Source organism: Atractosteus spatula, chromosome 3, assembly GCF_055471065.1.
Source record: "Atractosteus spatula isolate fAtrSpa1 chromosome 3, fAtrSpa1.hap1, whole genome shotgun sequence".
In the NCBI taxonomy this organism is placed as follows: domain Eukaryota; kingdom Metazoa; phylum Chordata; class Actinopteri; order Semionotiformes; family Lepisosteidae; genus Atractosteus; species Atractosteus spatula.
Window position 1 is genome coordinate 53,627,315 of NC_142708.1, and position 25,553 is coordinate 53,652,867.

A 25,553-nucleotide genomic window follows, 5' to 3' on the forward strand; every position below is an offset into this window, starting at 1 on the left:
AAACAATACGGGCCTGGACTTACCTGGTCCTCTATGCTAGTCTTCGGTCATGGAAGCATGAATTTACATGTAGTTTTAAAAGCTACGTACCCCGTTTAACTGAGTGAGACAGAACTCTTCCAGAAAGCCCATCAGTTCAGAAGGGTTTGCTGTATCTCTGTTCTGTTATTACACAGAGTCATTACCCAGCTAATAAGAATATAATACAGGAAAATGTATTTTTCATATAAAATATAATGTAATTACTAAATGACTGTATGTACAAAATCAAAATACCATAGCAACATAATTTGTACCTTTCCCATGTTTATTGAAGTTTGCATTATTTTTTTTGCCTATTTCATAATTTGTGTTTAAAGTTAGATTTTTTATACTGAGAACATCAAATCCCAACTACTACAGTACTATACGTACGGAATATCAATATCAATATCATACATATGTGTTGTATGTTAATGTCTCTCAGTATAAAATTAAATATTAATGTGTGTTAAGTATAAACAGAGAACGAGTAGAAAGCATGTAAAGACATGTCATTTATTACTCAAATATTTTCAAAGGCTTTCCAAAATCACTCTGATGCAAAGGTGCTGTATGTCCATATCTAAAATGCAAAAGTGATTAATATGACTTTCTGTAGTGTACAATGTTCCTCACAGGCAATTCACTTTTGTGTGGTCTGAAAAGAAAATGAAAGCTCTAAACTGTTTAGAACAGGGATTAGGGAAAATGTTTTCTTGTCAAAACATTATGATTTTGGAGTATTTGTTTAGAGGCGTGTTCTACACTTTGGCTCCTATATCTTTATTGTACAGATGTGATAATGCTGAATTTATATATTTTATGTCTTAGTGGTATAAAAATTAAATTAGGATTTTTATTATTAATGCAGCCTGCTGATGTAAAGCTTCTTAAAGACACACAGCATATGTACTGTATATGTGTGTGCTTTAAAGCTACATTTGGAAATTAATATTTTTGCAATTTCTGTAATATCATTCCGCAAAACAGTAAAATTATTATTAAATGTGATGGTAAACACAAAAAGTAGCTTAAACTCAAAAACAATCCAAATTAGGGAAATTCACAATTACATTACAAAAACAATTTTGCATTTAATCTCTTTTCCTAACATATGTTGATCTGGAAGAGTTTTGTCAACAGAAATTGATTTTGTATGTATACATAAAGCTGTAAATTATTCTACAGCACCTACCATTTCACAAAACAAAGCCATTCACAAGAAACCAGTTTGGAGTGTAACATTTTAACAAAATACATGAAATTTTATCCTTTTATCATGGAAACAAATTGATTTTTGTCAATTTGCTATTAAAGAACACATACTGTATACAATAGTGCAAATGGTTAAGAACAACTTATACCACAGTACTGAGAAGGGTCTTGCAATTCCTTATAGATGTGTACTGTATCTCATTTAGCTAAAATTACACTGAAAAATGGGGCCTGTTTCTGTAGTGAATTGGTAATTAATGCTTTCCAGAAGATGTCTAAAGAGCTGTTAAAAAATACTGTATAAAACAAACTGGGATCTAAAAACAAATGGAATTTTGCCTTTGCAGCGTTATGCAACATTTATTCTTAATATTTATTTAACTATTTGATCACAGAATTTAGCAATCGTGTTGCATGAAAAAGAACTGTTCCATGGTAGTAATCAAGGATATATTTTGATTGTATTCAGTGGCCAGAAATGAAGCCCACTTGTACCTTTTTTTGTCTTACAGCTATTATATGATAAACCGGTATAAAAATTCATGTATTTTCAATTCTTGAGAGTACACATGGTATTTTATCCTCTTATCCATGATACTAACTACATGGAAACAGGTATAAAATGCCATGCATGACAAATTCATTGAAGGCTTTAATTTCTCAAGAAACAAACCTAAGTGTTTGGAAATTGCATAATGTTAGTCTTTTTTTTCATTTCTTTTAAATGAAAAAAACAGACCTAAAACACTATGAATTTCCAGACTACTTAAGTACTGTATATTAAATCTGTTCATCATTGGTACATAACTGTATACATGCTATTCTATTCTTTTACCATGTACACAATACTAAAGCCTTAACTTCACAATTGGAATATCGTGCATTTAGAATACATGTACTGTACATGCTCTTATCATTGCTGCTATTCTAACAAACTGATCAAATATCTGTATATAATCTAGTTAAGTATTTTCATTAATACTATTATTTCTTATAGTACACCAGGCACAACATATGCTTTTACAGAATGTTTAAATCAAGCTTGACTAAAGACATAAGGAGAGAGAAGGTAAGAAAAAAAATATACTGTAAACACTACTGTAGGTTTAAGTATTTAAAACCTATTTCAATAATTGTTTTGAAGTCTACATATAGTATATATACAACATAAGACATGATGCTTTCAAAAATTGCAAAGGAATCAAATATGTTTTTGCTAATGTTTTAATAATGTTGAAATTACCTTTCATTTATGTGAACCATAAAAAAGCTTTAGTAAGCTACTTAATTGCGTCATCTTCTAAAATTGTCTCGAAATGGAGAATTCTTTTAAGAAAGATAGATTATATCACTGAAAGCAAAGTACTTAGGATTTATACGAATAATAATGATGATGACAGTAATGATCATTATTTTAGAAATGTTAATTACCATTTTCCTGACTCGCCACTACACATCTACGCTAACCTGGGAGAGATGAAGACAACACAGAGAGCCACTAGCACAATAATTAATAGCTCATCTTTAATGGAAGAAACATTTACACACAAAAATGTTTTGGTCTTGGTTCCACTTTGTTTCTAGTGTTACCTGACTAACATATTGTACTCCTATAATTAGTGCATGGTAAAAGATTCTAGAATAACATGCAATTCTAATATACAATATCATTTCAACTTGGCAACCCAAGACATTACATAGTCCTACATCAACTCCCTTTTCACTTCCACCATATACAGACCAATATAAGAATACCTCTTTTCTGTGCTGTAGGTTTGGAGAGAAATACAAAGATTAACAGTTATAATTTCATAATATACATTAAAAAAGGTTTTAGAAAATATTTGTAATCCAAAATGTTTTATATAACATAAACATGTAACAAACATGTTTAGAAAGTTATTCTAAGTTGATTCAATCCAAAAATTAAGACTCAAAAATGTTATTGAAAAGAAACATAATATAAACAGAAGATGGAAAACAATTAAGTATTACATTTAACATTCAACTAAAATATTTTCTTAGCTGGAAAACTAAGTGTTATGGATTTCTCCTGTACAATTTTGAAGATATGTTATTTACAAAACAATCATATAATCATATAATCATAACCACATTTTCAGAGTGACATTTTAATAGTTAGAAAATTTCTGAGGCTAAATAAATGTTTTTCACTCATACCTTTATTTTCACATCCTGTTTGAGCCTTTTTTGTAAACTACACTAGAATAATTTTTAAGATATGAGAAGGTTTAAAGTTGGAAAATGTTTTTTTCAGCTTCTGTCCTGAATTCAAGAATAGAAGTCAGATGAAATTGATAAAAATATTTTAAAATAGCTGACATGCTGTACAGCTGCCTGTAAACAATATCATAACAGCATGACTGTCTAATTAAAAAATATTTTTCCCCTTTATTTGAGAAATTTCTCACAAATGCTAGAATTAATCACATGATGGGTTTTGTATTTCTATTGATTGCTTCTCATTAAATGGGAAAACTCAGAAATAACATCAAAATTCCTGAAACATTTTATAGTGGCAAAATAATGATAGCTCACTTACTTGCTGGCAAGGTGGACTTTAGGAGTAATACCATACTCTCCAAAGAGAGTGACAAATACATTGGCATCAGTTCCTGCTCCTCTGACATCTCCAGTGACCGTGACGACTTCATAAACTGTATAGGGAGAAAGGGACATCTTGCAGAAAATGTCTTTATCTAAAACTGAGGAGATACACCAGATACACTGAGAAAACACCAGGCAGATAAAACGAGTGTGCTTCAAATGAAACCCACTAAAACTATTACAGGTATTTTATTCTGTATTCCATCTGAAATGCTTTTTGATTATACTGGAATCTATCCATTTTCAATAACTGCCGCGGTCTGTAGAGGAATGTAGTCTAACTTGGCTCAAGGTAGTATACACCCTGTATACCAGTGTGCATTGCAGAACAAACACAGTCAAGTGATGGACAATTTAGATGTACCAGTAAACCCAGATAACACAAATGTGCACTGTAAGAAAAACACTGAACACCTGGTAAAAAATCATGGGGCCACAAGGAGAACATGCAAACTCTACACAGAAAGCACTCTGGCTAGAATTGATCTCAGCACCCAAGAGCCCTGAAAAAGCAATGCTTACTGCCATCCCACTATACTGCCCTTTACTGGAATCATATATATTTTAATGACAATTCTAGAAATAATGTGGATTACAGAAGTTAAAGTCCCTATTTACCTTAAAAAAAAACATTTTTCTCAAAAATATCTCCTTTTAAATTGCTTCATTTTCAACAATACAGTCTTCACCTAGAGAGTGTTGATGAAGTTATTAACTTGGGTAATTCGTTCACGTTCTTATGTACTGTTTCTGCAGCACTTTACTTTTAAGTGTTGTTTTTTTTTTATTTTGAGATATCTATGTAGGAAAACATAGACCTCTTCTGTCTTTTGAACAGATTATATACAGCATGTAGTATTTTTCAGGCGATTTTGGAGATGAACACATAATTATGCATAACATGCAAAACCCCAGCTCTATTTAATAGAAAGCATTGATCTGATTGAAACTACAATAAATTCAGCAGGAACAACTACTGTAAAATATGGCTTGGTAACTTGGTAGTTACATAATGCATTTAAGATGAAGTATGACTCCCACTGAAGTTTCTTTACCTGACATGAAGTGTTTTATGGGTCATATACAGTATCTCCACCATAATTACTTAATATATAGCATGGAGCACCATGCATCTTTTAATCCAAGGTCATACTCCTAATGGTGTGACTTTGAAAGTATTATATATGTGAGAGAAGAAAACTCTTATTTCTTATAAAATAGGAAAAACATCATAACAGTATAGTGATTTGTTCAACCCTTATTTATTCATCCATTTATTTATCATGATTTTCAAAAACAAATAACAATGTCCTGTTGGAACACTAGCCTGGTCCAGTAAGTGTGATGATATATAAAATGTGCAGATCAGACTGAAATATATCATTTTTTACACAACAATAAAAAATGAACATATTTAGATCAGACATAAATGAATATCAAAGTACAGAAAAATGAAAATTCATTAGAATATGAAACTATGTAGTCTCATGAAGGACAAAATGCTTTCAAGCAGACAAAATATTGACAATTTATGGGATTGTATGCCACATATACTGCATGCTCACAATAAAATGTTAAATTTGCTGTTAAATTTCAGTGCCATTAAAAGTCAATTATGCTCACTATATGATGCTGTCAGACGTTGACTCTAAACTACAAACACTTCTCAGTGTGCTGTTGACCTTTGTCCATTCAGTCAGGGTTGTGGCTGCACACTGTATGATCCTTTAGCCATTTAAGATTAATCAGTTATAGGCATAGATCAATGTTATGCAGGAAAGATCATCTGCTGTGTGCTAGTCTCCAGGTCAAGTGAAGGGCATGAATCCTCAGTTATCATTATTATTTAAAGATTAGATCCTAGGTTCTACTGATAAGCAGGTTAGTCAGATTGGGACATTTTAATTATTGCTATGAAAAGCAGAGAATGTCATTTCATATAACGAAGGTTTCTCTGAAGCAGTTTCCAAAATGGTACCAGTACCAGCAATAGTACTAGCAAAATGGTCACAGTCTAGCTGACACCTTGGAGTCTCAATATTAAGGTTACTTCTGTAAAATGTAATGAGATGACCATGACTGGGGTTCTCTAAGGGTCGACTCAGGACACTAAGTGCCAAATACTGCCAGAGCTGGCGAGAGTTATTTTGGCTTGCTGCCTGATAGAGACCTATGACTCCTGTAACTCCTGTACTGTAACTTGCAGGACGATCATTAGCTTTCACTACCATTTCACCACACGTCAGTCCTCCAATAGATCTGCTGTTGGCCTTTTGGGCTCACAGTGTGAAGAGATGTTAGTAGGCAGACTGGACACAATTGAAAAGACACGGGCACATGTCTTCCTCCCTCCCTTACTCACTTGTGGGTTATAGGAGTGAACAGAGATAACTGAGATGATGAGGTGTCAGTATCAGGAGTAAAGTGTGAGAAAAAAATAGTTGGTAATTTTAATTTTTTCCTTTAGAAGCAAACTCCTTTACAGCTCTGTTTTTTTAAATGGTAGTGAACTGATAAAAATTCAGATAAACACAATGCTCTTAACAGAATTAACTGTGTTCCATTCTTACAGAAAATACATTGTAATAAAGCAATATATTTAAAATATATGGACATGGTGTTAGAATACATTCCAAATGACATAAAAGCAGGCTATTGAAAACTTTTCAAAGCAATGCAGCACAAACACATTACAGTAGCTAAATTACCCTGATTGCTTGTTTCAGTATTCTATAAGGTCTAAAACATATTAAAAACCATAATACATCAACAACAAATTCAAATAAATTGGTTCTATCAAACACCACCTACTTGATGTACAGGGTAAAATATTCTTTCTTTCAAATGTATAATTTGCATGACAATGTGAAAGAACTATTATGTCCTGTAGATGCAAATTAGAAACAATTGAATGTAGTTTGTTGTTAGTGCCGATATTAGGTATATTTGGTAGTTATTGGTAGTGTCCCTTCTGTAATATAGGGCACAACATAAATATATATGCCAAATAAATAATGTAGCCATCTCCTTTGACTTAAGACGGACTAGGAGTCAACACTTGATAGGCAGCTTTGCAACTGTGGAACACAAGACTCACATTCACCAAGATATAATCTGTTGCATTATTGAAACTAAATCTAGAATCACCTCATTATATGGCATGGTATCCCTTACAAAATAAGAGCAAGTATGCTGCATCCATTTCCATTCTTAGTAAGATAGATACTTTATTGATCGCGTGAGCGAAATTGCAGTGCAACAGCAGCTTAACACAAACAACACAGCTTATTTTATTGCAGGCTTATGTAATTTTACTGTAGGAATGACCATGCTCATACTAACAGTAATATACAGTAGCACTGTATTGCAGAGAAGCTCCAGCTAATCCATGTATATCAGTTGCAACAGCCTGCTGTCATCCCTGTACAGTTTCAAGAGTTCTTCCTTCTAAAACAACCCCCTTTTGCTTTATTGACAATGGTGTTCACTTGCTCTGCAGGAACAGTCATTTCCCATGGTGAAGTGCTATACAAAATGAATATTTTAGCAGTTTGACAACTGGATTCTATAAAGAACTATTAAATGTTGCCTTCGACTGCTGGAAAGTATTGCGTTGAAGAATCAAACATTTCTACACATCTTGTAACCTAGCGATGTGTAACAAATGTTGATGCAGGGTGAGTAGGTTCTTTGGTGTCACGGCCAGTTTCGTTTTAAGATATTGAATTACTGCTTCTGAACCAATGTCATCTCTTCTGAACACCAGGACCTGCATTTCACGGCTGTAGCTCTATAATTAGCAACATTGCTCTGGTTATTTGTGTTCATAACTAAACAATATTCAGTCACTTGTTAAAATGTTCTCTTCAGGGGTGTAAGCCCTACCTGCAAACACTTCTCATACAGATGGCAATACAACATAACATAAAATGTTTATTATCCATAATTCTTGTTATAAGTAATGATTGTATTTTGAACAATAAGTATTAACTAGATTTATTACATAAATGCTCTATATATATATTTCAATAATCTATACAGACAGTATTCCTCAATGAAATAAAGCTTTCTATTTTTCCCAATGTAATCCAAGATTAATACTGTATATAGTACATAGGTTGAAAGTACTGTATATTTACAAGATGACATTGTGTGTTTTTCTCTCTGAAGTTTAAATTCTTGTACAATTCTTTAACAATTTTTTTTGGAATACTTCACCCAGATATAGCACAATACTAAAGGAGTCTTTTCTGAATTTAATTGAATTGCTTGTTTGATAGATAAAATTATGCACATCGTAGGTAATGAAAAAATCTAGTTATTTATTATACTTATATTCTCTTATATTAAAATAACAAATATTATATAATTTAATATAATAGTAACGTATTTCATTCACATTTTTCACATTCATGTTGAAATCGACATCCATCAACACTCTGAAGCCTACTGCTATGCAATAATTCACTTTCAGTAAATATCAGGAAAACAACTATCCCCTTAATAACTTTTCTCTCTCTGTAGAGTAGTTTTTTGCACATTATTTCGTTGGTAATAATTAAAAGGGAAACAAAAGTCATAAACAGAAATATGAAAGAAAGAAAACATATACCAGTAAACAAGACTACAAGGAAAAAGAAAAGTAGCAAAAAGAAAATGTACATTAATTACTCCTTTAACTAACTTTAGAAAAGGGGACTACTGTCTATTATTAAACATTTGTATTAGACGTACTTTTAAATATGAGAAATAGAAATATGAAATTCACACCACAAATAGAAACGAAACAAAAATGAAACATCCCATTCTCATTCTCTGAAACGTTGCATTTTGTGGAGACGATCAACAGTGAAAATAATGTTTTTTCCTGCAAATTTCTGATTCAGTTGTGTCCACTGTTATACAGCCCTGACATCATAATGCTGGAAGCTATAAAATAGCATTAGAGCATTTATTTTCCCTTAAAAATAATAACATACAACAGCAAACTGCCTAGAGCACTTTGGTTTATGCAATTTTTGTTTTTGCATTGATGTAGAGTGTGTCTTTTTATCATTAGAAAAAAAACATTTAAATCCGCTCTAAAATTACATGGGTGAAAAAAAATTTTAAAATATGAATTTATAGATGTTATAATGAACAAAAAGAAGTACAAAAGCAATAATTCGTTGTTTTTCATGGAATACATTTGCAACAAGGCATAAAATTATATACAGTATCAACCGGATAAAAGGTGTTCTGAAGTTCAACTTCCTACTGTAGAACGTGAAATGAGTATCTACCCCAACAATACTACTTATTTGCAATTCAACTGACGTAAGATGTGACAAGATGTGAAGTCATGTTTTTACATTGCACTGATCATTTTAAAGTTTGCCAAAGAGTACAGAAAAGACAGTATAAGAAAACGTTTAAGCACAGATTTCAGCTGGCCTGTGAAATTCCTTCCAGCACCTTCATTCACTGTAGCCTTTGTGGTGGGCTACCCATGTGGAACATATGAAGGTATTATTCAAATGCAGTCATACAAGCTCATCCAGGCTTACTCTGAGTATACAAAGGGAACCCATGCATTCATAAATTAGTGCAGCTTTACCTTTTTTCTTGTGGTACTCATCTTCATACCCATCAGAGGATTCTGTGTGGTAGTTTTTCAACTCATTTTCATAGATCTCATTATAATCAATCTGCTTTTTGGACTTTTTGCCTTTCCCTTTCTTTTTATCGGCCTTCTCTTCATCACTGTCTGCTGAGCCTTTCTTGGATTTCTTGCCCTTTTTCTTCTTTTTGGAATCATCTTCCTCCTCCTCCTCCTCCTCTGGTATTGCCTCTTCATCTTCTGCTTCCTTCTTCTTGTGCTTCTTACCACCTTCCTTGGACTTCTTGTCTTTGGCTCCCATGTCTTTTTTATCCCTGGAGGATGACTTTGTCTTCTTCTCTTTGCCTTCTTTTATCTCTTCTTCTTCACTGGACCGGACGGAATGTTTTGTTTTCTTCTTCTTGTCTTTTGCCTTTGTATCATTGTTGTTCTTCTCTTTTCGACCCTTGATTCCATTGTCTACCACGCTACCATCATCTTCTGGGTCTTCCTTGGACTTCTTTTTTTCCTTCAATTTCCCATTAACCTCAGCCTTTTTCCGGGACTTGGTCTCATCTGCTGCTGTGGTGTCGAGACCCTCTTTACTCTTGGATTTCTTCCCCTCTGTGGCTTCGCCGTTGGCAGTAGTTTTACCTTTGCTTTTCGGTTTGGCTTGCGCTTCCTCTAAATCATCATCCCCTTCTTCAGTTTCCTCTGTTCTCTGGGTTTTTTTCTTTTTGGGGGACATCTTTTATTTATTTACTTCCTTGACCTCCTGATCTTTCTCCGTTTCGTAACCGATTCCCCTGTTTCCAGCGTAAGACAATTCATTTGACCTACGACACCAAAGCCACCTGCAACAACGAAGGAGCAAACTGATGTACATGGGCCTTGGCTTGTGCCATGTTACGACAGGGCAGATTGGACAGTCGAGGCTTCTGTCTCATGTGCTTTCCTCCCATAGCTGTGGGAGCCAACAGGGACCTCATGAAAAATTACTATGCTTGCCTGGGTCACATGACCAGAAGAGAAAGCCGAGTGAAAAAGGAGACTTGCCAGGTTAACTTATCTTACAGCCTTTGCAGTCCTTCATTATTAATGGTGTTAGGATCGCTTTACAGACAAGGGAAGTCTCAGTTTTACCTGTATATTCTGGCCAATCCACATAATATGAAAACAATGCCCAGTCTTGATAGCAGACACTTCACTAGATCTGTAGCAATACATTGATTATATCCCAGCTGAAAGAGTCATACTAATTCCTTTGTTTAAAAAACCTTCCATTCATAAAACTGTTGATAGTGCTCAGATTTACAGAGTTCTGTTGCGTACTGTACATAACACAATCATTTAAGACCTCCTGTGAAGACCTTCTTGTCGCGGGCATTTTTTTAGTAGCAATTAAGAAAATTAAAATGAGATAGTAAATAGGCTCATGTAACAAAGTCCAATCTGTTAATTTGTTTACACAAAATAAGTTACATTTACTCGAGCTAGCTATACTTTATTTCAAAGTGTGTAATTATCAGTATCCAAAATGGGTGCCGCAATAAAGCTTTTTCATAAAATAAAAACAGAATAAAAACTCATTTTTTATTCAAATTTCATTGTGATCAATATGTCCATGTTAGGAAAACCTTTGCAGAAATTAAGCTGTCAGAATAAGCAGGATGAAAGCTTCAGAAAACACCTTGAAATAGTTTTTTATCATACAGGAAAAAAACTGCATAATTAAAATACACACTGGATACTTTGTATTAGAAATCACTGAATCAATAAATTATATTTTTCAGTGCAGCTCTGCATAAAGAGCTAGCAAAAATATTCTTGTTTTGAACTCATTATTTAGTGAGCCTGAAGGGTTTGAACACGGTGACATCTACTGTTAGATTTCAGACAAACCATCCCTGGACGTTTGTGAAAAACTGTGACACATACTGATCTCAACCAACAGGTGATCCTAAGGAAACCATGAGAAAATTCTCATATTTGTATACAGTAAGCCTGAATCAAGATGGTTTTCCAGTGGGCACTTTATCAAAATATTTTTTTTCTGATTTTCCTAATCTCTGCTGTAATGCTTTGAACCTCCAAAGATGTTTGATTTCAGAATCGGCCACAGTTTTCTAAAAGTATTCCAAAACTGTAAAAAGGAATTTTTCGGGCTCTTAAAGGGGAACTGTAATGTTATTTTCAGCATTATGTGGGGGCTAGAAAGAATCAGCATTGATGAGTGCATTTCAAACCCCAATAAAAGTAAAATGTACACAGTCATTTGTAAACCCTCCAATTTACATCACAAAATAGACAAATAGGTGTGCACAGCGCAATGATATGGAATTCAGAACGAGGCAACAAAACTTCCAGTGACAAGGTGTGGCCTTATCACATAGTAAACAAACAGGCTTGTGAATACTTCTCTTTTAATTCAATAGAAATATTGATGTCAATTTCAAGATGGATTTGTTTACAAATACTACTTACTGTGTTAACTCTGCATGCAGATCACATGTGGTGAAATGTTTGCTGCACAATCTGTATTTATTCACAGTACCAAAGTACATCTCATTACATTAGTCATTTTGGTGACTCGTGAACAGGAAGGGCCACATTACGTTGCAATTCCTGGGAACTCAAATGCGAGTTTTGACAATATGGCGACTTACGGTACTTTCACAAAGTTCACAATTTTGTGCTTAATTTGAAGTTTGTCATTTTTTCTATAACATCAATTAATTAATTTTGTTACCAAGATTTGATAACCAGTCTGACAAATTGGGACTACAGTTCCCATTAGCTTTTTGTGCCTTATGCTTCCTGGCCTTACTGAAAAGAAATCTCCAATGTTTGGAAAATATTATTCCTCTGATGTTTTGGAGCAATTTTTTATCTATATTACCAGTTTTTATGACATAAAGTACTGGGACTGCTTGTATGGAATGGGAGTCTGGAATGGCTGGTTAATGTGAATCCTACTATAAAACTCAACGATATCATTCAAGCAATTCCAAGCAAGTTAGATTTCTATTGGTGTAAAATATGCAGCCTGGCTCTATAGCAGACTGGGTAAGTATGGATCTCCAGGTATGCTCAGCCCAGTTATGGACTGACATTAAAACTAAGAAAATATTTTTTAAAAATAAAAAAGTGTTTCATTTACTTCTAGATAAATAGATCATCATGAGGAGTCTTGGCACCACATTAACACATTTACAAAAAGTTTCAACAGCCATGATGTATCTGAGTGGGTTCAAATTTCCAAGAAATGTAATACAAACACTTCCTTTCATATGCAAATATTATTGAGGAAAAACAGTTGCAGCAATGTGATATAAGCTTGTACATGGAAATGCGGTTTCAGGTTCTGTGTTTTAATTAGAAGGAGCAAGAACAATAACCTCTGCAAAGATCTCTGTAAACTTGTCTGCAGTCCAGGCGTAATCCTCCACTGTTTTAGGGAAGACAGTTAATTAAACACATGGGGATGACTGAAATCACCCTCTTTCATAATAGTTGTGGCACTTGAGAAGCCAGGCAGAATTTCTAAGCCTGGTTTCTCAAGGGATGGCTAACAATCATAAACAGCAGCAAAATCACAATGCTTTCAAAAAGCATGAAGGGTCACTGCAGAATTATCTAGCTTGCCCTGGCCATTAACACAGCTCATGGGCTGTTCAATTCTTGCATTGCAACACTGACATTGCAACACTGTGTCGACAGAGAAAGCTGGCAGAAAACTACGATTTGAAAAATCTCCCTTTGCCAAGGAGCTCTTGAAACTAAAAGATCCAAACAACTGCAATGTAATAACAACTACCGTATGTTCAATGGAGAGAGAGAAAAAAACTCTTCATTTGTGACAGGTATGACTTTTTCATGAGAATGAGGGCACACATAGTAAAACCACCGTAAAACACAATCTGTAGCTGGGTTTCTTAAAACAATATGTACTGACAATTGCACTCCTGTTTAAAGCCAAGAAAGAAGGGCCACAGTGCTTGTCAGGCCTGCAGAACCCTACTATCTACTATCCACTGCCTGTCATAGAGAAAACAAATTCTCTGGTACCTCCAAGGTGATGACCAGGTGATGACATTCTGGCTCTGGCTAGGTCAACCCAGGTGACATGATCGTGGAACATCACTGCTTTATGAGGAAAGGTTTGAGAAATGTGGCCTACTGTACCAGTGGGCAGCATGTTTACATTGTGGCCTGAAATGTGCACATATTAGACAGGCGGACAAATACTGCAAGGCTGCCATCGCAGGATCAGGGCTCAGGCAGTGCTGGCACAGGTTGTGGATGTCTTTGGCTGGAAGTTTATATATGGAAGAATCTGGCTGAGGTACCATATTCAGGTGTGGATGGTCTGAGAAGGTGGTGGTAGGAGCCTCATTCCATTCCCATCATCTAGCTGGAACTGGGCTCCAGCCATGGCAAACAGTTCCAAAGAACAGGGCGTAAGCACTCATTCAGTGTCGCCACTAGAGGGAACAAGAACCCAGCAGCTGAATAGGAGCGGGGGGGGGGTGTCATGGTCTGATTCCACAGGAGCAGAGCTGCCACCATCTGCTGTTAACTGGGGGCTAAGACAGACCTCCAATTTCACAGTGGGATAGTACAAGGCTAGCAAATATCTCCAGACACATCCTGGGAGAGCCCCTCAAGGTAGAGATCCATATTAAGACTTTAAAAATCGGCAGCAGAACCCTCAGTGTCGGGGGAGAGAATTGTCAAGCAAAAAAATAATACAAGAAAAAAGTCACATGAAACTCTTTTCAGTTTGATGTTTTGGGAGTATAGGGTTGTTGGAGACTGGAAAAAGCTACTCAGACATGCTGTTGAAACTTATACTTTAAAACTGCTTCATTTGTTGCTGTAGATTAAACAAGATTTGTAGGTATTATTATATTATATTATTAGATTACTATATGTTATTGTGACTAATTATTTGCCCATAATAATAATCATTTAAAAACTTAAAATCAGGTGGCAACACAATACGTTGCAGGACAGTTAACAAACTACGATACCAGAGATGGAATTACAACTATAAAAGCTTACAATGCTATAACATTTTATTAATATTATTTTGTACAGTGCAAACAATTGTTTAAAAACTTATTGTATTATTAAAGTTTAAAGTTATTAAATTATTTGAGGTTAAATAACATTAAAACTGCCTCTTATTACAATCCTGTCTCCAATTATTTTGATAAGCATACTCACAAGTATAAAGATACAATGTCAGAGTCAGAACTGTAGAAACACAAGAAACATTCTCATCAACCATGTATTTAAAAGGGAAAAAAAGTGTTTAAATACAGGTATTTCAGTGGAATCTCTTAAATATGTTTAGATCTTAAACATATTTATTTTATAAAAGTTAGCCTTAAGAGACCTAAATCTGAAAACAAATGAAAAGGTCATTCCTTAGCGCAAACATACAGTCCAAAGCATCCCTTAATTCATGTATAAACTGGAAATAAAAAATGCAAGAATACAGTATAGAAAGCTTTTAAAAGCCAACAGCTCAATCTCATAGATGGCTAGTTAAACATGCTCTAGTAAAAACAAATTATATCTATTCTTAGTATTAATAGTGCATATTTTATTTACTGCTTATGGAATTTTAAAAACCTACCAGTATGAGAACTTGTTATCTTGAAACTTCTTCTCCAGCACATTTTAGTCAGTTATTCTTGCTTGTTGCTCTACAGTGTTAAGTTAAGCCTTCCTTAGAGCCGTGCATCTCTTTCTAACACCAGACAGCGATCTTAAAAGTTGAATATTATAGCCTGAGCCACGCAACTGTCTGTGACGTACCAATTACCTCATGGGAAAGACAAGAGAAGTAAATACTAGATGGAGGGCACAGCACCTTTGCTCTTTTACAGTTACGGTCAGGCAATGAAGAACCTTCTGTTTGCAATCAGGCCTGTTTAAAAAATGATGAGTGCTGTGAAGGAACATGAAGTTAACTTGAAAGGAAAAAAAAAGTGAAGACAGAGCTATGTAAGCACAACTGTGATCTCAGCACCAAAAGCTGCAATACGTAAGTTTGGTTCTAAAACCAATTTTGCTATTTTAATCCTTGGATTCTTCAAGGATTCAGTTGGAATTCCGAGGGTTATAAATGATACAGAAAATGTAAAGGATATACTGTAAATAAGAATTGAAATGTGTTAATGATACAGTAAATGTAAATGTTCTATACACAGATATATGTATTATTTTTTTAATTAAAAGACCATGGTTATACTTTAAAATTATTATTAGATTTTTCTACACCCTTTTCTTCAAATTAATATAATTGTTGTTAATTTAAACTAAAGATGCCACCTTTATATAAAATTATGAAAACATTGTTATTCAAATCGAATGGTAATTAAGAGAAAAGTAGAGTACTTTGGATATAGCTGGGTATACCCAGCATAGTAAAGAGGAATTATCTGTAATAACATATGTTTATAGAACTGGAAAATAGTTAAATATATGAATAAAGTTTTATGATGCTGCAATCTATTTCTGTTGTCTACACATATCTATTATTTTTAATTGTTAAATTTTGATTTATCATCACAGTGGTAAATTGTTTCATTATTATTACAGTAAATAATTAAACCTGAAGAGATTACAAATACCTGAACAAATATTTTTGGAAGAAATGCTCCTATCCGAGCATTCTTGATCAAAAGGATCAATACACTATGATGCAGTATCTTTGGAAAGCATCTCGAACAACACTGGAAACCTACAGCAGGTTTACTAAGCACGCAGCTGAAATACATGTACCTATTTATAGAGCTGAGTATCATGTTGTAAAGACAATCAGATTGCCCCACACTGACTAGATTAGTATTGGTTTAAGTTCTGTCAGGAAGCCCCTTGCTGTAATGCAACACTACTGAGGGATACCATCTCGTCAGGAGTCAAATTTTCCATTTATGCCGTAACACATCAATCAACTGTCATGTCCTTTTGTGGTTGTGAATCCAAGTGTTCCATTTTCTAGAATGATGTAATGCTGCACAGGAATCTCCAAGACAGGCACACTGGATTGAAAACTCACTCAATTCATTTGAGCACTTGAAAAAATAAGATAATACCTTCAATACTAATGTGTTAGTAAATGAAAAAATATGTCAGCTTTGGTTTTTAAAAGTTCAGAACATGGGCAATTAATGAATTTTGTAAAGTGGTTCTAAGGTAATCCAAGAGGAATGACAATGAAAACCAAAAGTATGCCATTCATGAGTAATAAAACACACGATTATAATGAGCTCTTTTAAATATAGGGTACTATGCTGTACTATGCTGTATAACATCATGAATTTCTCTTTGCATGTGCAATACACTCTTATTATTGATGTTGGCTAGGTTGAGTATAACCAATTTACCTAATGGTTCCACTAGTGTTTTCTATTATTATTACAATTTTGATAATAAACATAGTTCAGATTGGGTGACAAGAACCAAAACTTGTCACATCAATCAGAATTTTCAAAAACTTGATCAAAAACTCATGTTGCAGTAGCTGCTTCATTATTTTTACCGCATTGTAAGGTTTATCTCATCATTGATATAATTTGCTCCTCTCCGAAAGAGGACTACAAAACACATATCTACCGTATTTGTAATAGTCATGAGTGTAAAAGTAAACAGCTAAGTAAGCCTACAGTACCTTCCATTTTTTCTTTATAAAGAGGGAAATATTGAGTGAGAACAATTGTCAGCAGTATATGCCATTGATTTAATTGCATTCCATATGTTGACATCTCTGAAAATTGAATTAGCATACAAATCTGCAGCTGATTTTCACAAACATGGTTCTCTTTAGCACATTAGGTGAAATTGCATATTTCCTTTTTTAAAAGATATTTGCACATACAGTAGGACATGGAATGCTCATAACATTGCATGTTCAGCAGGGAACTATATACTGTATTTGTTGCTGTATTGTCAGATATAATTTTTTGGTCTAGACATCTATAATTGTTCATATGCTTGCATAATTAAAGTTCAAGTTCATTCAAGTAAATATATCTGTCCACTTGCCTCAGAGCAAGCCATCATTTTAATGTTTCTGTTGTAGCCTTTACTCTCATTCTGTTTCCATGGGGTTTGTTGTGCTTTTTGTTATTGGTTCCAAGATGCTAGAAGGCTGTACATTCGACAGACAGCAATGCTCAGAAACCAGCTTCTGTTATTAAACGCTTGTGTCATGCTGACTCATATCTCTTCAGAAATTCAGAAGGAAGTCAAATTGTAATCTTGTACTTCTCCCCTCTGACATACAAATTTCTGTGCCCACGACTCTGCATCAGTCTTTTCTAGCACTTGGCGTTGGTCTTGTCTTGTCAAAGACAGACGGTCTTTGCACTCAGTGTTACCAGGCTTGTCTTTGTCACATTTGTGTTCTCCAAGCCAGGGCTTGATTTGCTTTCTCGCCACTTCTTGTATAAGCAGCTCTACAACATCAAATTCTCCACCATGTTGTCAACCCTCCCTGGAACTCTGGAGCTACTACTGTATGTCTTCTCCATAGGTCCCTTCTGCCATTGCTGGATCACAGGAATATTAATGTGAATCTCAAGTTCTTGCATTTCCACATGTTGACAAATGCATCTTCTCTTCCACAGTGAACAGAATGGGGACTGTTTTTTTGTCCATTGACCTCAAGGACACACACTTCTTCATCTCCACTGCATAGAGCCACTATTTTCCACTGCACCAAGGACAGTTGTGGCTTTCAGTATAGAGTCCTGCTAATTCAGGCACTCTTTAATGCCCAGATGTCTTGCAAAATGCATGCAGCAATCTGGCCCCTCTCTTCTTGAAGTCAACTCTACAGTATGTCCAGTCTTAAATGATAGCACATCCTCCATCAGTTGATGGAATTTGGCTGTACTGTATGTTCGAAGATCTCCGTTTAGAAATAACACAGACTTCACCCTACACACTTGTCTGCTTCTAGTTTGTGAATGTTATGATATGTGCTAAAGTTTCTGTTCACAAAAGCTGGGACATGCTGCATTTCCAAGAGGTAATGACTTCATTTCAACTGAAAGGAAACAAGACTATCCTAACCCCGGAACTTTCGAAAGAAATGTAGTTATTACTCTTCTATGTTGCTGACATTAGGTTATTTGTTGTCAAAAAGTCAAGATGAGTTTTTCCTGTTAGTCTAGCAGGGAGAGGGTAAAGGAGGAGTACGATGACATTTCAGGGTCCAAATGGACAACTCTGTCATACAGCCAGATGTTCAGGAGGGAGAGCAGTTATGAAATAGTTTTAAACTAGGGTTATGAAACGTAACTTAATACTGTTAAATCATTTCTAGATCCTAAGCAGGAAAATATCTTTTCACTGTAATATTGTTTATTACAGTTTATATTTTATTTAAACCTGGTGAAAGTTTATCAAAGCTGTAAAATGTAATGACTTTTACAATGTTGCCAAAGTGCTGAACAGTAGTGCTATTACATGTTAGTATGGATGTTATTTTACAGTATTTATTTAAAATAATTAGTGTTGGATACTCATTGTTCAAATGCCATAGCAGTTGGCAAATGTTGCAAAAGTGTTTCTTAGTATCTGTTAAAGGTAATGATAAAAATTAGGTGATGTAAAGTACTAGCATAAGCATGATATGATGGTTAATATAAGAGAACTGAAGAGATCATTGTACATTTTTTTCAGATGTAACATGACACCTATCATAGGGGTAAACTTAGTAAGAGTATCATTAATGTAAATAAGGAAACCACGCTCTGTGTACGAGACACGGAACATCTTCAAATGACTTGTGAATTTAAAGTAAGTATTCACAGAGGTGTAGATTTTCTAAAGATCAGAGGTTAGTCGCAGTCAAGCTCTACAGTCGAGTACAATACTGGAAAGTGGTTTCAGTTTTCTGAGGTGTATTCCTTCAGACACAACCACTAAGAAAGCTGATACAATGTGAACCAACAAGGCAAATTTAAAGTCATTCTCTCCAGTATTTACATTCCACCCTACAAAGTGCCCTTTCACTTAATCTGTAATCTCATAATGAATCATGCAGGACTATATTATTTTATTGTTTATAGAAATATGAAATACAATTTTATTGTTCAAAGAAATGTGAAACTGGGGAAATAAAATGGCAGATTATTGTTATACAGAAGTGAAAATTCAACTAAAAAGCCAGAATGGAAATCTAGAAGGAATTTGCAAATGATCTACTCATTTTCAATACTCAAGTTATTCAAGTGAGGTGGCCTGCAAAATCCCATCATAAATTTCCATTTGTACAGATAATGATCAATATGCATTTTACTATAAAAACACAGCAAGAAAATTCTATAAAAATAAAATATATAGAATTGGGGCTTCTTCTCTTTATTTTAAGGTTTGTTTTTTGACTGGTTAAGTGCATTATTTAATGCTTAGAAAGTTTAAAATGTCATAATAAACTGGCTACTCTCAGCATGAGATACAAAATGCTGCACTCCTGGAAACAGGTCCCAAAAGAAGCCTCTGCAGCTTGCAATTGCTAAAAATGTACTTATATTAGAAATGCCAAAATTAAACCTTTTGAGAGCATTCAAGTCTAAAGCTCAGCCAGATGCCAATCAGTTCCCTACACTTGTAAAGTACAATCAATCGTATGTGCTGCTATGATGCTAGCACACACGACTGATAGAGTGGCAATAAAATCCACATCATACTAAAAATACATATACTGACTTATTGAAATTTGTACTTTTTACCCACAAAAAATATATATTAGCCTTTTGGTTAACCAGCAAACCTTCACTCAAAAAAAATGTAAATTTCCCACTGAGACTACAAGTCTCAATATTGCAATATTGGTCATAAGAGTGATTCACACAAGACGCTAAGTTAATGGCTTTTAACTTATATACAACAAATATACCCATAGATACATTATGAATACTCATTTTAACAGCACAGTGGTTTCTCCTGCATCTGTTGGTGTGAGGAAAGTGGTAATGTGACTGCAAGAGTGAAATAAAGCATGAATCCGAAAATCAGCTAAATGTCTGGATGCATGTACCACATTGAATTGAGAGCACATTAGAAAGAGAAAAAGGAGGGAGACATGGTACTGGGGAGAAGTGCTCGGAGCTGGGAGTGTTAGCTGACCTGTGCGCTTGGGATGGAGGTGTGGTGGCAGATCCAGGTCTCTGCTGCCCGCTGGAGTAAAGATTCGGCCCAGCTGGCAGTCCGTGTGAAACAGGGACAGCCAGCTCTGGCAGGGGAAACTCCAGCTCTTGTCTCTCACTGTGTTGGTGACAGACACCTCCTCCACAAACCAAGCCTGTTCCTTCTGCAGGCCATCGTGCTTAAAGAAAGAGGAGAATTTGTGTTCATAATACTATTTTGGCCCATAAAACAAATACTGGACCGCTCATACATTTTTAGTAACCTATTGTATTGATACAGGTATGAGGCAACAGTACCCATTTATTAGTCTTTCACACTTATTCTGTTGTAGTATTTTCACACCACAGTCCCCTGTTTTAATTACTTCAACATACAGAACTTCAGTAGAAATCAGTTCTAGAAGGGGGTGGGAGAAGAGTTTTTAATTTTGAAATTGGGAATGTTTTGTGTTTATGTTTTTAGAGTATCGTTAAGATTTGTTCTCATAAAATAATTTAAAAATGATAAATTATTTTAATTAAGCAGACAGGCATAAAACGGTTTCCAGTAGAGAAAACTGGAATAAACATTGATTGGAATGAATGCACTACAAAGTGTACTGGGAAACGGTGCATAGACAGCTGTTCATCCATTCAGTTTCTATGAATACAAACAGTAATAAAACCAGCTAATTCAGTGAATTTGCAATACTCCCTTGACACATTTTAATGCACAGGAAATGTCATTGTTTCTATAGTAACACATCAATAGTGAGCACGGACTATTACATACATTGACAACAGATTCATAAACATATTTGCTCACTTCTAACCAACAAGTAAAAACTGCAGCATTTGAATAAAACAGGGAGTAAAATAAACAGCACTGGAGTTTTTTTTTGGGTTTCTCTTGAGTTGCTAAAATGATAGCAGCTTAAAAGCTGTGACCTCTTACTGTATATAGATACATGAATGAGAAATTATTTATTCAATTACCTCCAGAAAAATGCTCTTGATATCTCCAATGTCTGGCCCATACAAATTGAAAGTGTGGCAGGATCCCGCAGCGAACTGGAAAGAGCTGGTGTGACTAGATTTGTTGGAGCCAGAGTGTTTAAAAAGTCTCTTCTTACTGAATTTACCTTTAGAGCCTTTCATACGTATATATACCTAAAAGGTAAAGCAAAAGACATTTTGAAGCATTTGATTTTTTACACATATTTTTTGTAAGTAATTTATTCATAACTATTTCTCTGTCAAAAATCATAACAAAAAATCATAAAAAACACAAGGAGCAGATTTCATGTCATAGGAAACAAAGGTGAGAGCTGTTTATCGCAGCTTCGGCCTCTTGGCATTACCCGGGCATCTGTGCCGGCATGTTTCATGTCTGCAGTCTTCACTGTTACTTTGTAAAGCACTTTGCCCTCCTTGGTGGACCCTGAACTGGAGCTGCCATGCCGATAGTTTGGTACAGGTGCGCTCTTTGGGCGCCTGGCCTGCAAGACAAACACCAGCTGAAGTCTGAATGCCCATGTTAGTTTATCAAGTGATCACCAAAACTGCTTTCTACCAAAAATATTTATTAAAATGTTGCCTCAGGGGAAAAAAAAATTCTCCTGTCCACACTTTTCAAGAGATCACAGATTGTGATTAGAGCTCTGGATCGTGAAATCACAATCTTAGTTCACAGCCATAGAAAATATGAAAATTTTGTTCAATACCTGTCTTGAGGTCCATGAATTACTTTAATACTCCTTTACAATTTTTACATTATACTATCTAATGTTTTTTTTTATCTGAAAAAAGAGAAATATAGTCTTGAAGATTAATTGGCACTTTTATGTACCTGAATTTGAATGGTTACTATTTTTACTATACCCTGTGCAATAATATATGTTTGATTGCTTTGTATACCAAGTCTAATTGAGATTCATTTGAAAATCGAAAAAGATACTGTACATGTTAACTGTAATTCTAAGGTTCTATTGAGATGTCTTATCTGACAGGTTTTCCTGATCTCCTCAATTTGATTATGAGGCCAGCCATACAGTGATAATTACTTACTGTTACATTATAAAGATTAGTATAATTAATTAAATGTATTTTTGTTCATTCTGAGGGCTTATTGGTGCATCTCCATTTTAACGTTGTACAATATTCTGTATTGTAAAATGTAAAATTGAGGTGTATACAGTATTCAGTGTGTATAGTTGTGAACAGATAGTGTTATTTGTGTAATCATTTAATTCAATCATTTAATTAGCCAACTCTTCAATTAGTTGAATTAGAACAAATGTTAATCATTGGTAACATTAAAGGAAAACTATAATACTTACAGAAAGAGGAGGTCTAGGAGCAAGCTCATAGCCAAACTTCCGAGCATAGTAATTAAAAAGATGAGGATCACTGAAAGAACTGTACTGGGGCAGAATGTCCATTTGTCCAATTTTTTTATCGTACCCACTGAAACCTGCACTCATTGTTCGTTCTGGTGAAAGAAAGGCCACACAACTGAAGTGAATATGCTAGTAAATCAGAAACAGAGTAAGATGTGTAACTATCACACACCAGAACTACAAATCATCTTGGAAATCACATGCATTTTCTGCATGATAAAGGAGTGTCCCCTGAAAAATGCAATGGTCATGTTTATAATAGGACAACTCTGCTAAGGGTCAAGACAAAGCTCACCCCAGTATAGCATAGGACACAAGAAGGAATTAAGAACATGAACTATTCTCCCTTTGGATGGAACATCCCACACAGAATTCCCTGCAGGCCCTTGGAGGGTAGCCAATCAAATCTAGCCAGAATTAGACTGGGAAGTGGGAGAAAACTAGAGAAAACCAACATGAATATGTGGGGGGCATGCACACTCCACACAAGACATACTGCATACTTAAAACCAAACTCAAACCTGGGAATCTGGAACTGTGAGGCAACAGTACTGCCATACACTGTAACTCTTTTTCCAAATGTGTCCCTTTAAGGAGTGGAAACTACTTTCTTCCTTATCTCATGAACAAGGTTACCGCATGTCCAATCCACGAGGCTTAATCCAGCAAAACGGCAGTGATTCAGTACAAGTAGGATTGTGAAGGGACTTTAAAAGGATCTGCAGGCTGTTAAATGATAGCTTTGCCCCACTGGTAGGTGGAAAGCAGCCACAGGGCGTATTCTTACTACTCATTTCTGCTGCAGCATACGCAGCAAATCACACTCACCAGCAAAAGGAGCCCTCCTGCTCAACAAGGATGGTTTCGGCCTGGGATTCAGGCTCACTCTAAACTTCCTATGGGGCTTCGACCAAGTTTCCATTTTCACCCGAGGATCATTCCAGCCTGGCTTCCCACTCGGCGCTGAGACATCTCTGAAGTGGAAGCCTTAATGATAACAAGACAAGCAAACGCAGCTTTGAACTCTGGCAGCTATTTAAAGCTTGGCAAGGCAGTTCTGAGTATATACAATTCAAAACCAGTTTACAATGGCAACTTTCAAGATCGAAGAAGAATCTGACAGCTTTAAAGCAATATGCGCTTGGAAGATTCATTCTAAATAAAGAACTTTAGATTTAAGACGTCTTCTCTTATTCGTATTCATAGTATTTGTTCTTTAGACTGGTCACTGCGGTGGACTTCACATCTGGATATACACTTCTGCCAGCACTTAGGTTTTATTGGAGTCTTGAATCAGCATGTGAAGATCAATTTAACCAATAATTAATTTAATTCTTCAACAGAGCGCAGCTGGAACGAAATCAAGAAGATCCCATGGCTCTCCAGGACCAGGATTGGAGTCTATGGCTTTATTTTTCCTGCATCAGTAACCTTTAACTGAAGAGTAAATACTGTGGATAAAGAGGAAATGCTGGGGATTTGCCTGATGGCAGAATGTGAAACTTGGAGGGTGGGTGGTGTTATCAATACCGAGAGAAAATAAGAATAGAAAAAAAAGTTCTATACAGTTGTTAAGAGTCAAAAACATTTAAAGTAAAATAAAATGTCTTCTATTACTGCAGAAAGCAAAATCATATATAATGTCTATAATGTTGTGGGAGAAACTGTATTAGAATAACAGTAAACCAATTCAAAGTTATACATCATGTAGCCATATGTGACTGTGTATTAACTATTAACTGGTATCAAGTGCTTTCTATTGCAAAGAAAATATTGGAACAAAATGTTTATGTCAGTAAGATATCTGTATGTTGTTAATTATTCTTTGAGAAAGCATTTATTTTACATGTATAAGATGATATTTCCTAAACTGACTTTGAATAAGGCTGGAAATGTACTGTATTCTGCACAACATAGAAAAATACTTCTGTTTGAAATTACTTTTTGTTTCCTATTTTTGTAGGGAATATTTTTCCAATTGCAATTTCGGAATTTCTGGATAATTATAAGTATCAAGAACGACACAGGGGTATGGTTAAAAAAAGGTAAAAAAAATGTAATGTATGGTAATAACAAAGTTTACCTGGAGGAAGAAAAATTTTGTGAAAATTTTGCACAGGAGAAAAAAAGGTAACATGCAGTTACAGGTAACATGCAGTTAAATGTTAAATATGTTAAATATTGTTATATGTTAAATATAAATGTTAAAAGCACACATTTTTTCAAAACATTTCCTTTTACCTTTTCACTCTTGAATGATTCTTCATGTTTTATGTATACAGTAGCACAAAACCTCGATGCTTCATGGTACTAAAACCATCTCACAAAGTTCTCATCTATTTTAAACCTAATGACTTTCACCATAGCAACATGCAATTTCTGTGAAACAGTCATTCCATCCAGAATAGTAAATGCTACTGTAATATCACAGAATTATTGTGCGTTAAGGGATAAAAGCATTGAAATACAATATGAAGATAGAGGAAGTATAAATTTGTATGAATAATGTGAGTGTTTTTATGATCAATTTTAGAATCCAGGATTGTTATCCAACGGCATTAC

General features: G+C 34.9%; 1 protein-coding gene across 2 annotated transcripts in view; it reads right to left on the minus strand.

The window, feature by feature from the left end:
- LOC148837928 (lipoxygenase homology domain-containing protein 1-like) overlaps nt 1-25,553 on the minus strand; it is an 81,184-nt gene that overhangs the window by 54,140 nt on the left and 1,491 nt on the right. Inside the window, exons 2-7 of one of the 2 annotated variants that reach the window (XM_088911274.1) lie at nt 23,820-23,978; nt 22,932-23,083; nt 21,954-22,091; nt 21,589-21,762; nt 20,594-20,792; nt 3,800-3,914 (exon numbers count right to left, since the gene is read on the minus strand). In XM_088911274.1, the coding sequence (XP_088767400.1) occupies nt 3,800-3,914; nt 20,594-20,792; nt 21,589-21,762; nt 21,954-22,091; nt 22,932-23,083; nt 23,820-23,978 (937 nt within the window). Of the gene's footprint in view, nt 1-3,799; nt 3,915-9,460; nt 10,191-20,593; nt 20,793-21,588; nt 21,763-21,953; nt 22,092-22,931; nt 23,084-23,819; nt 23,979-25,553 lie in introns of those variants that run through there. The other variant, XM_088911275.1, reaches the window with a different exon arrangement.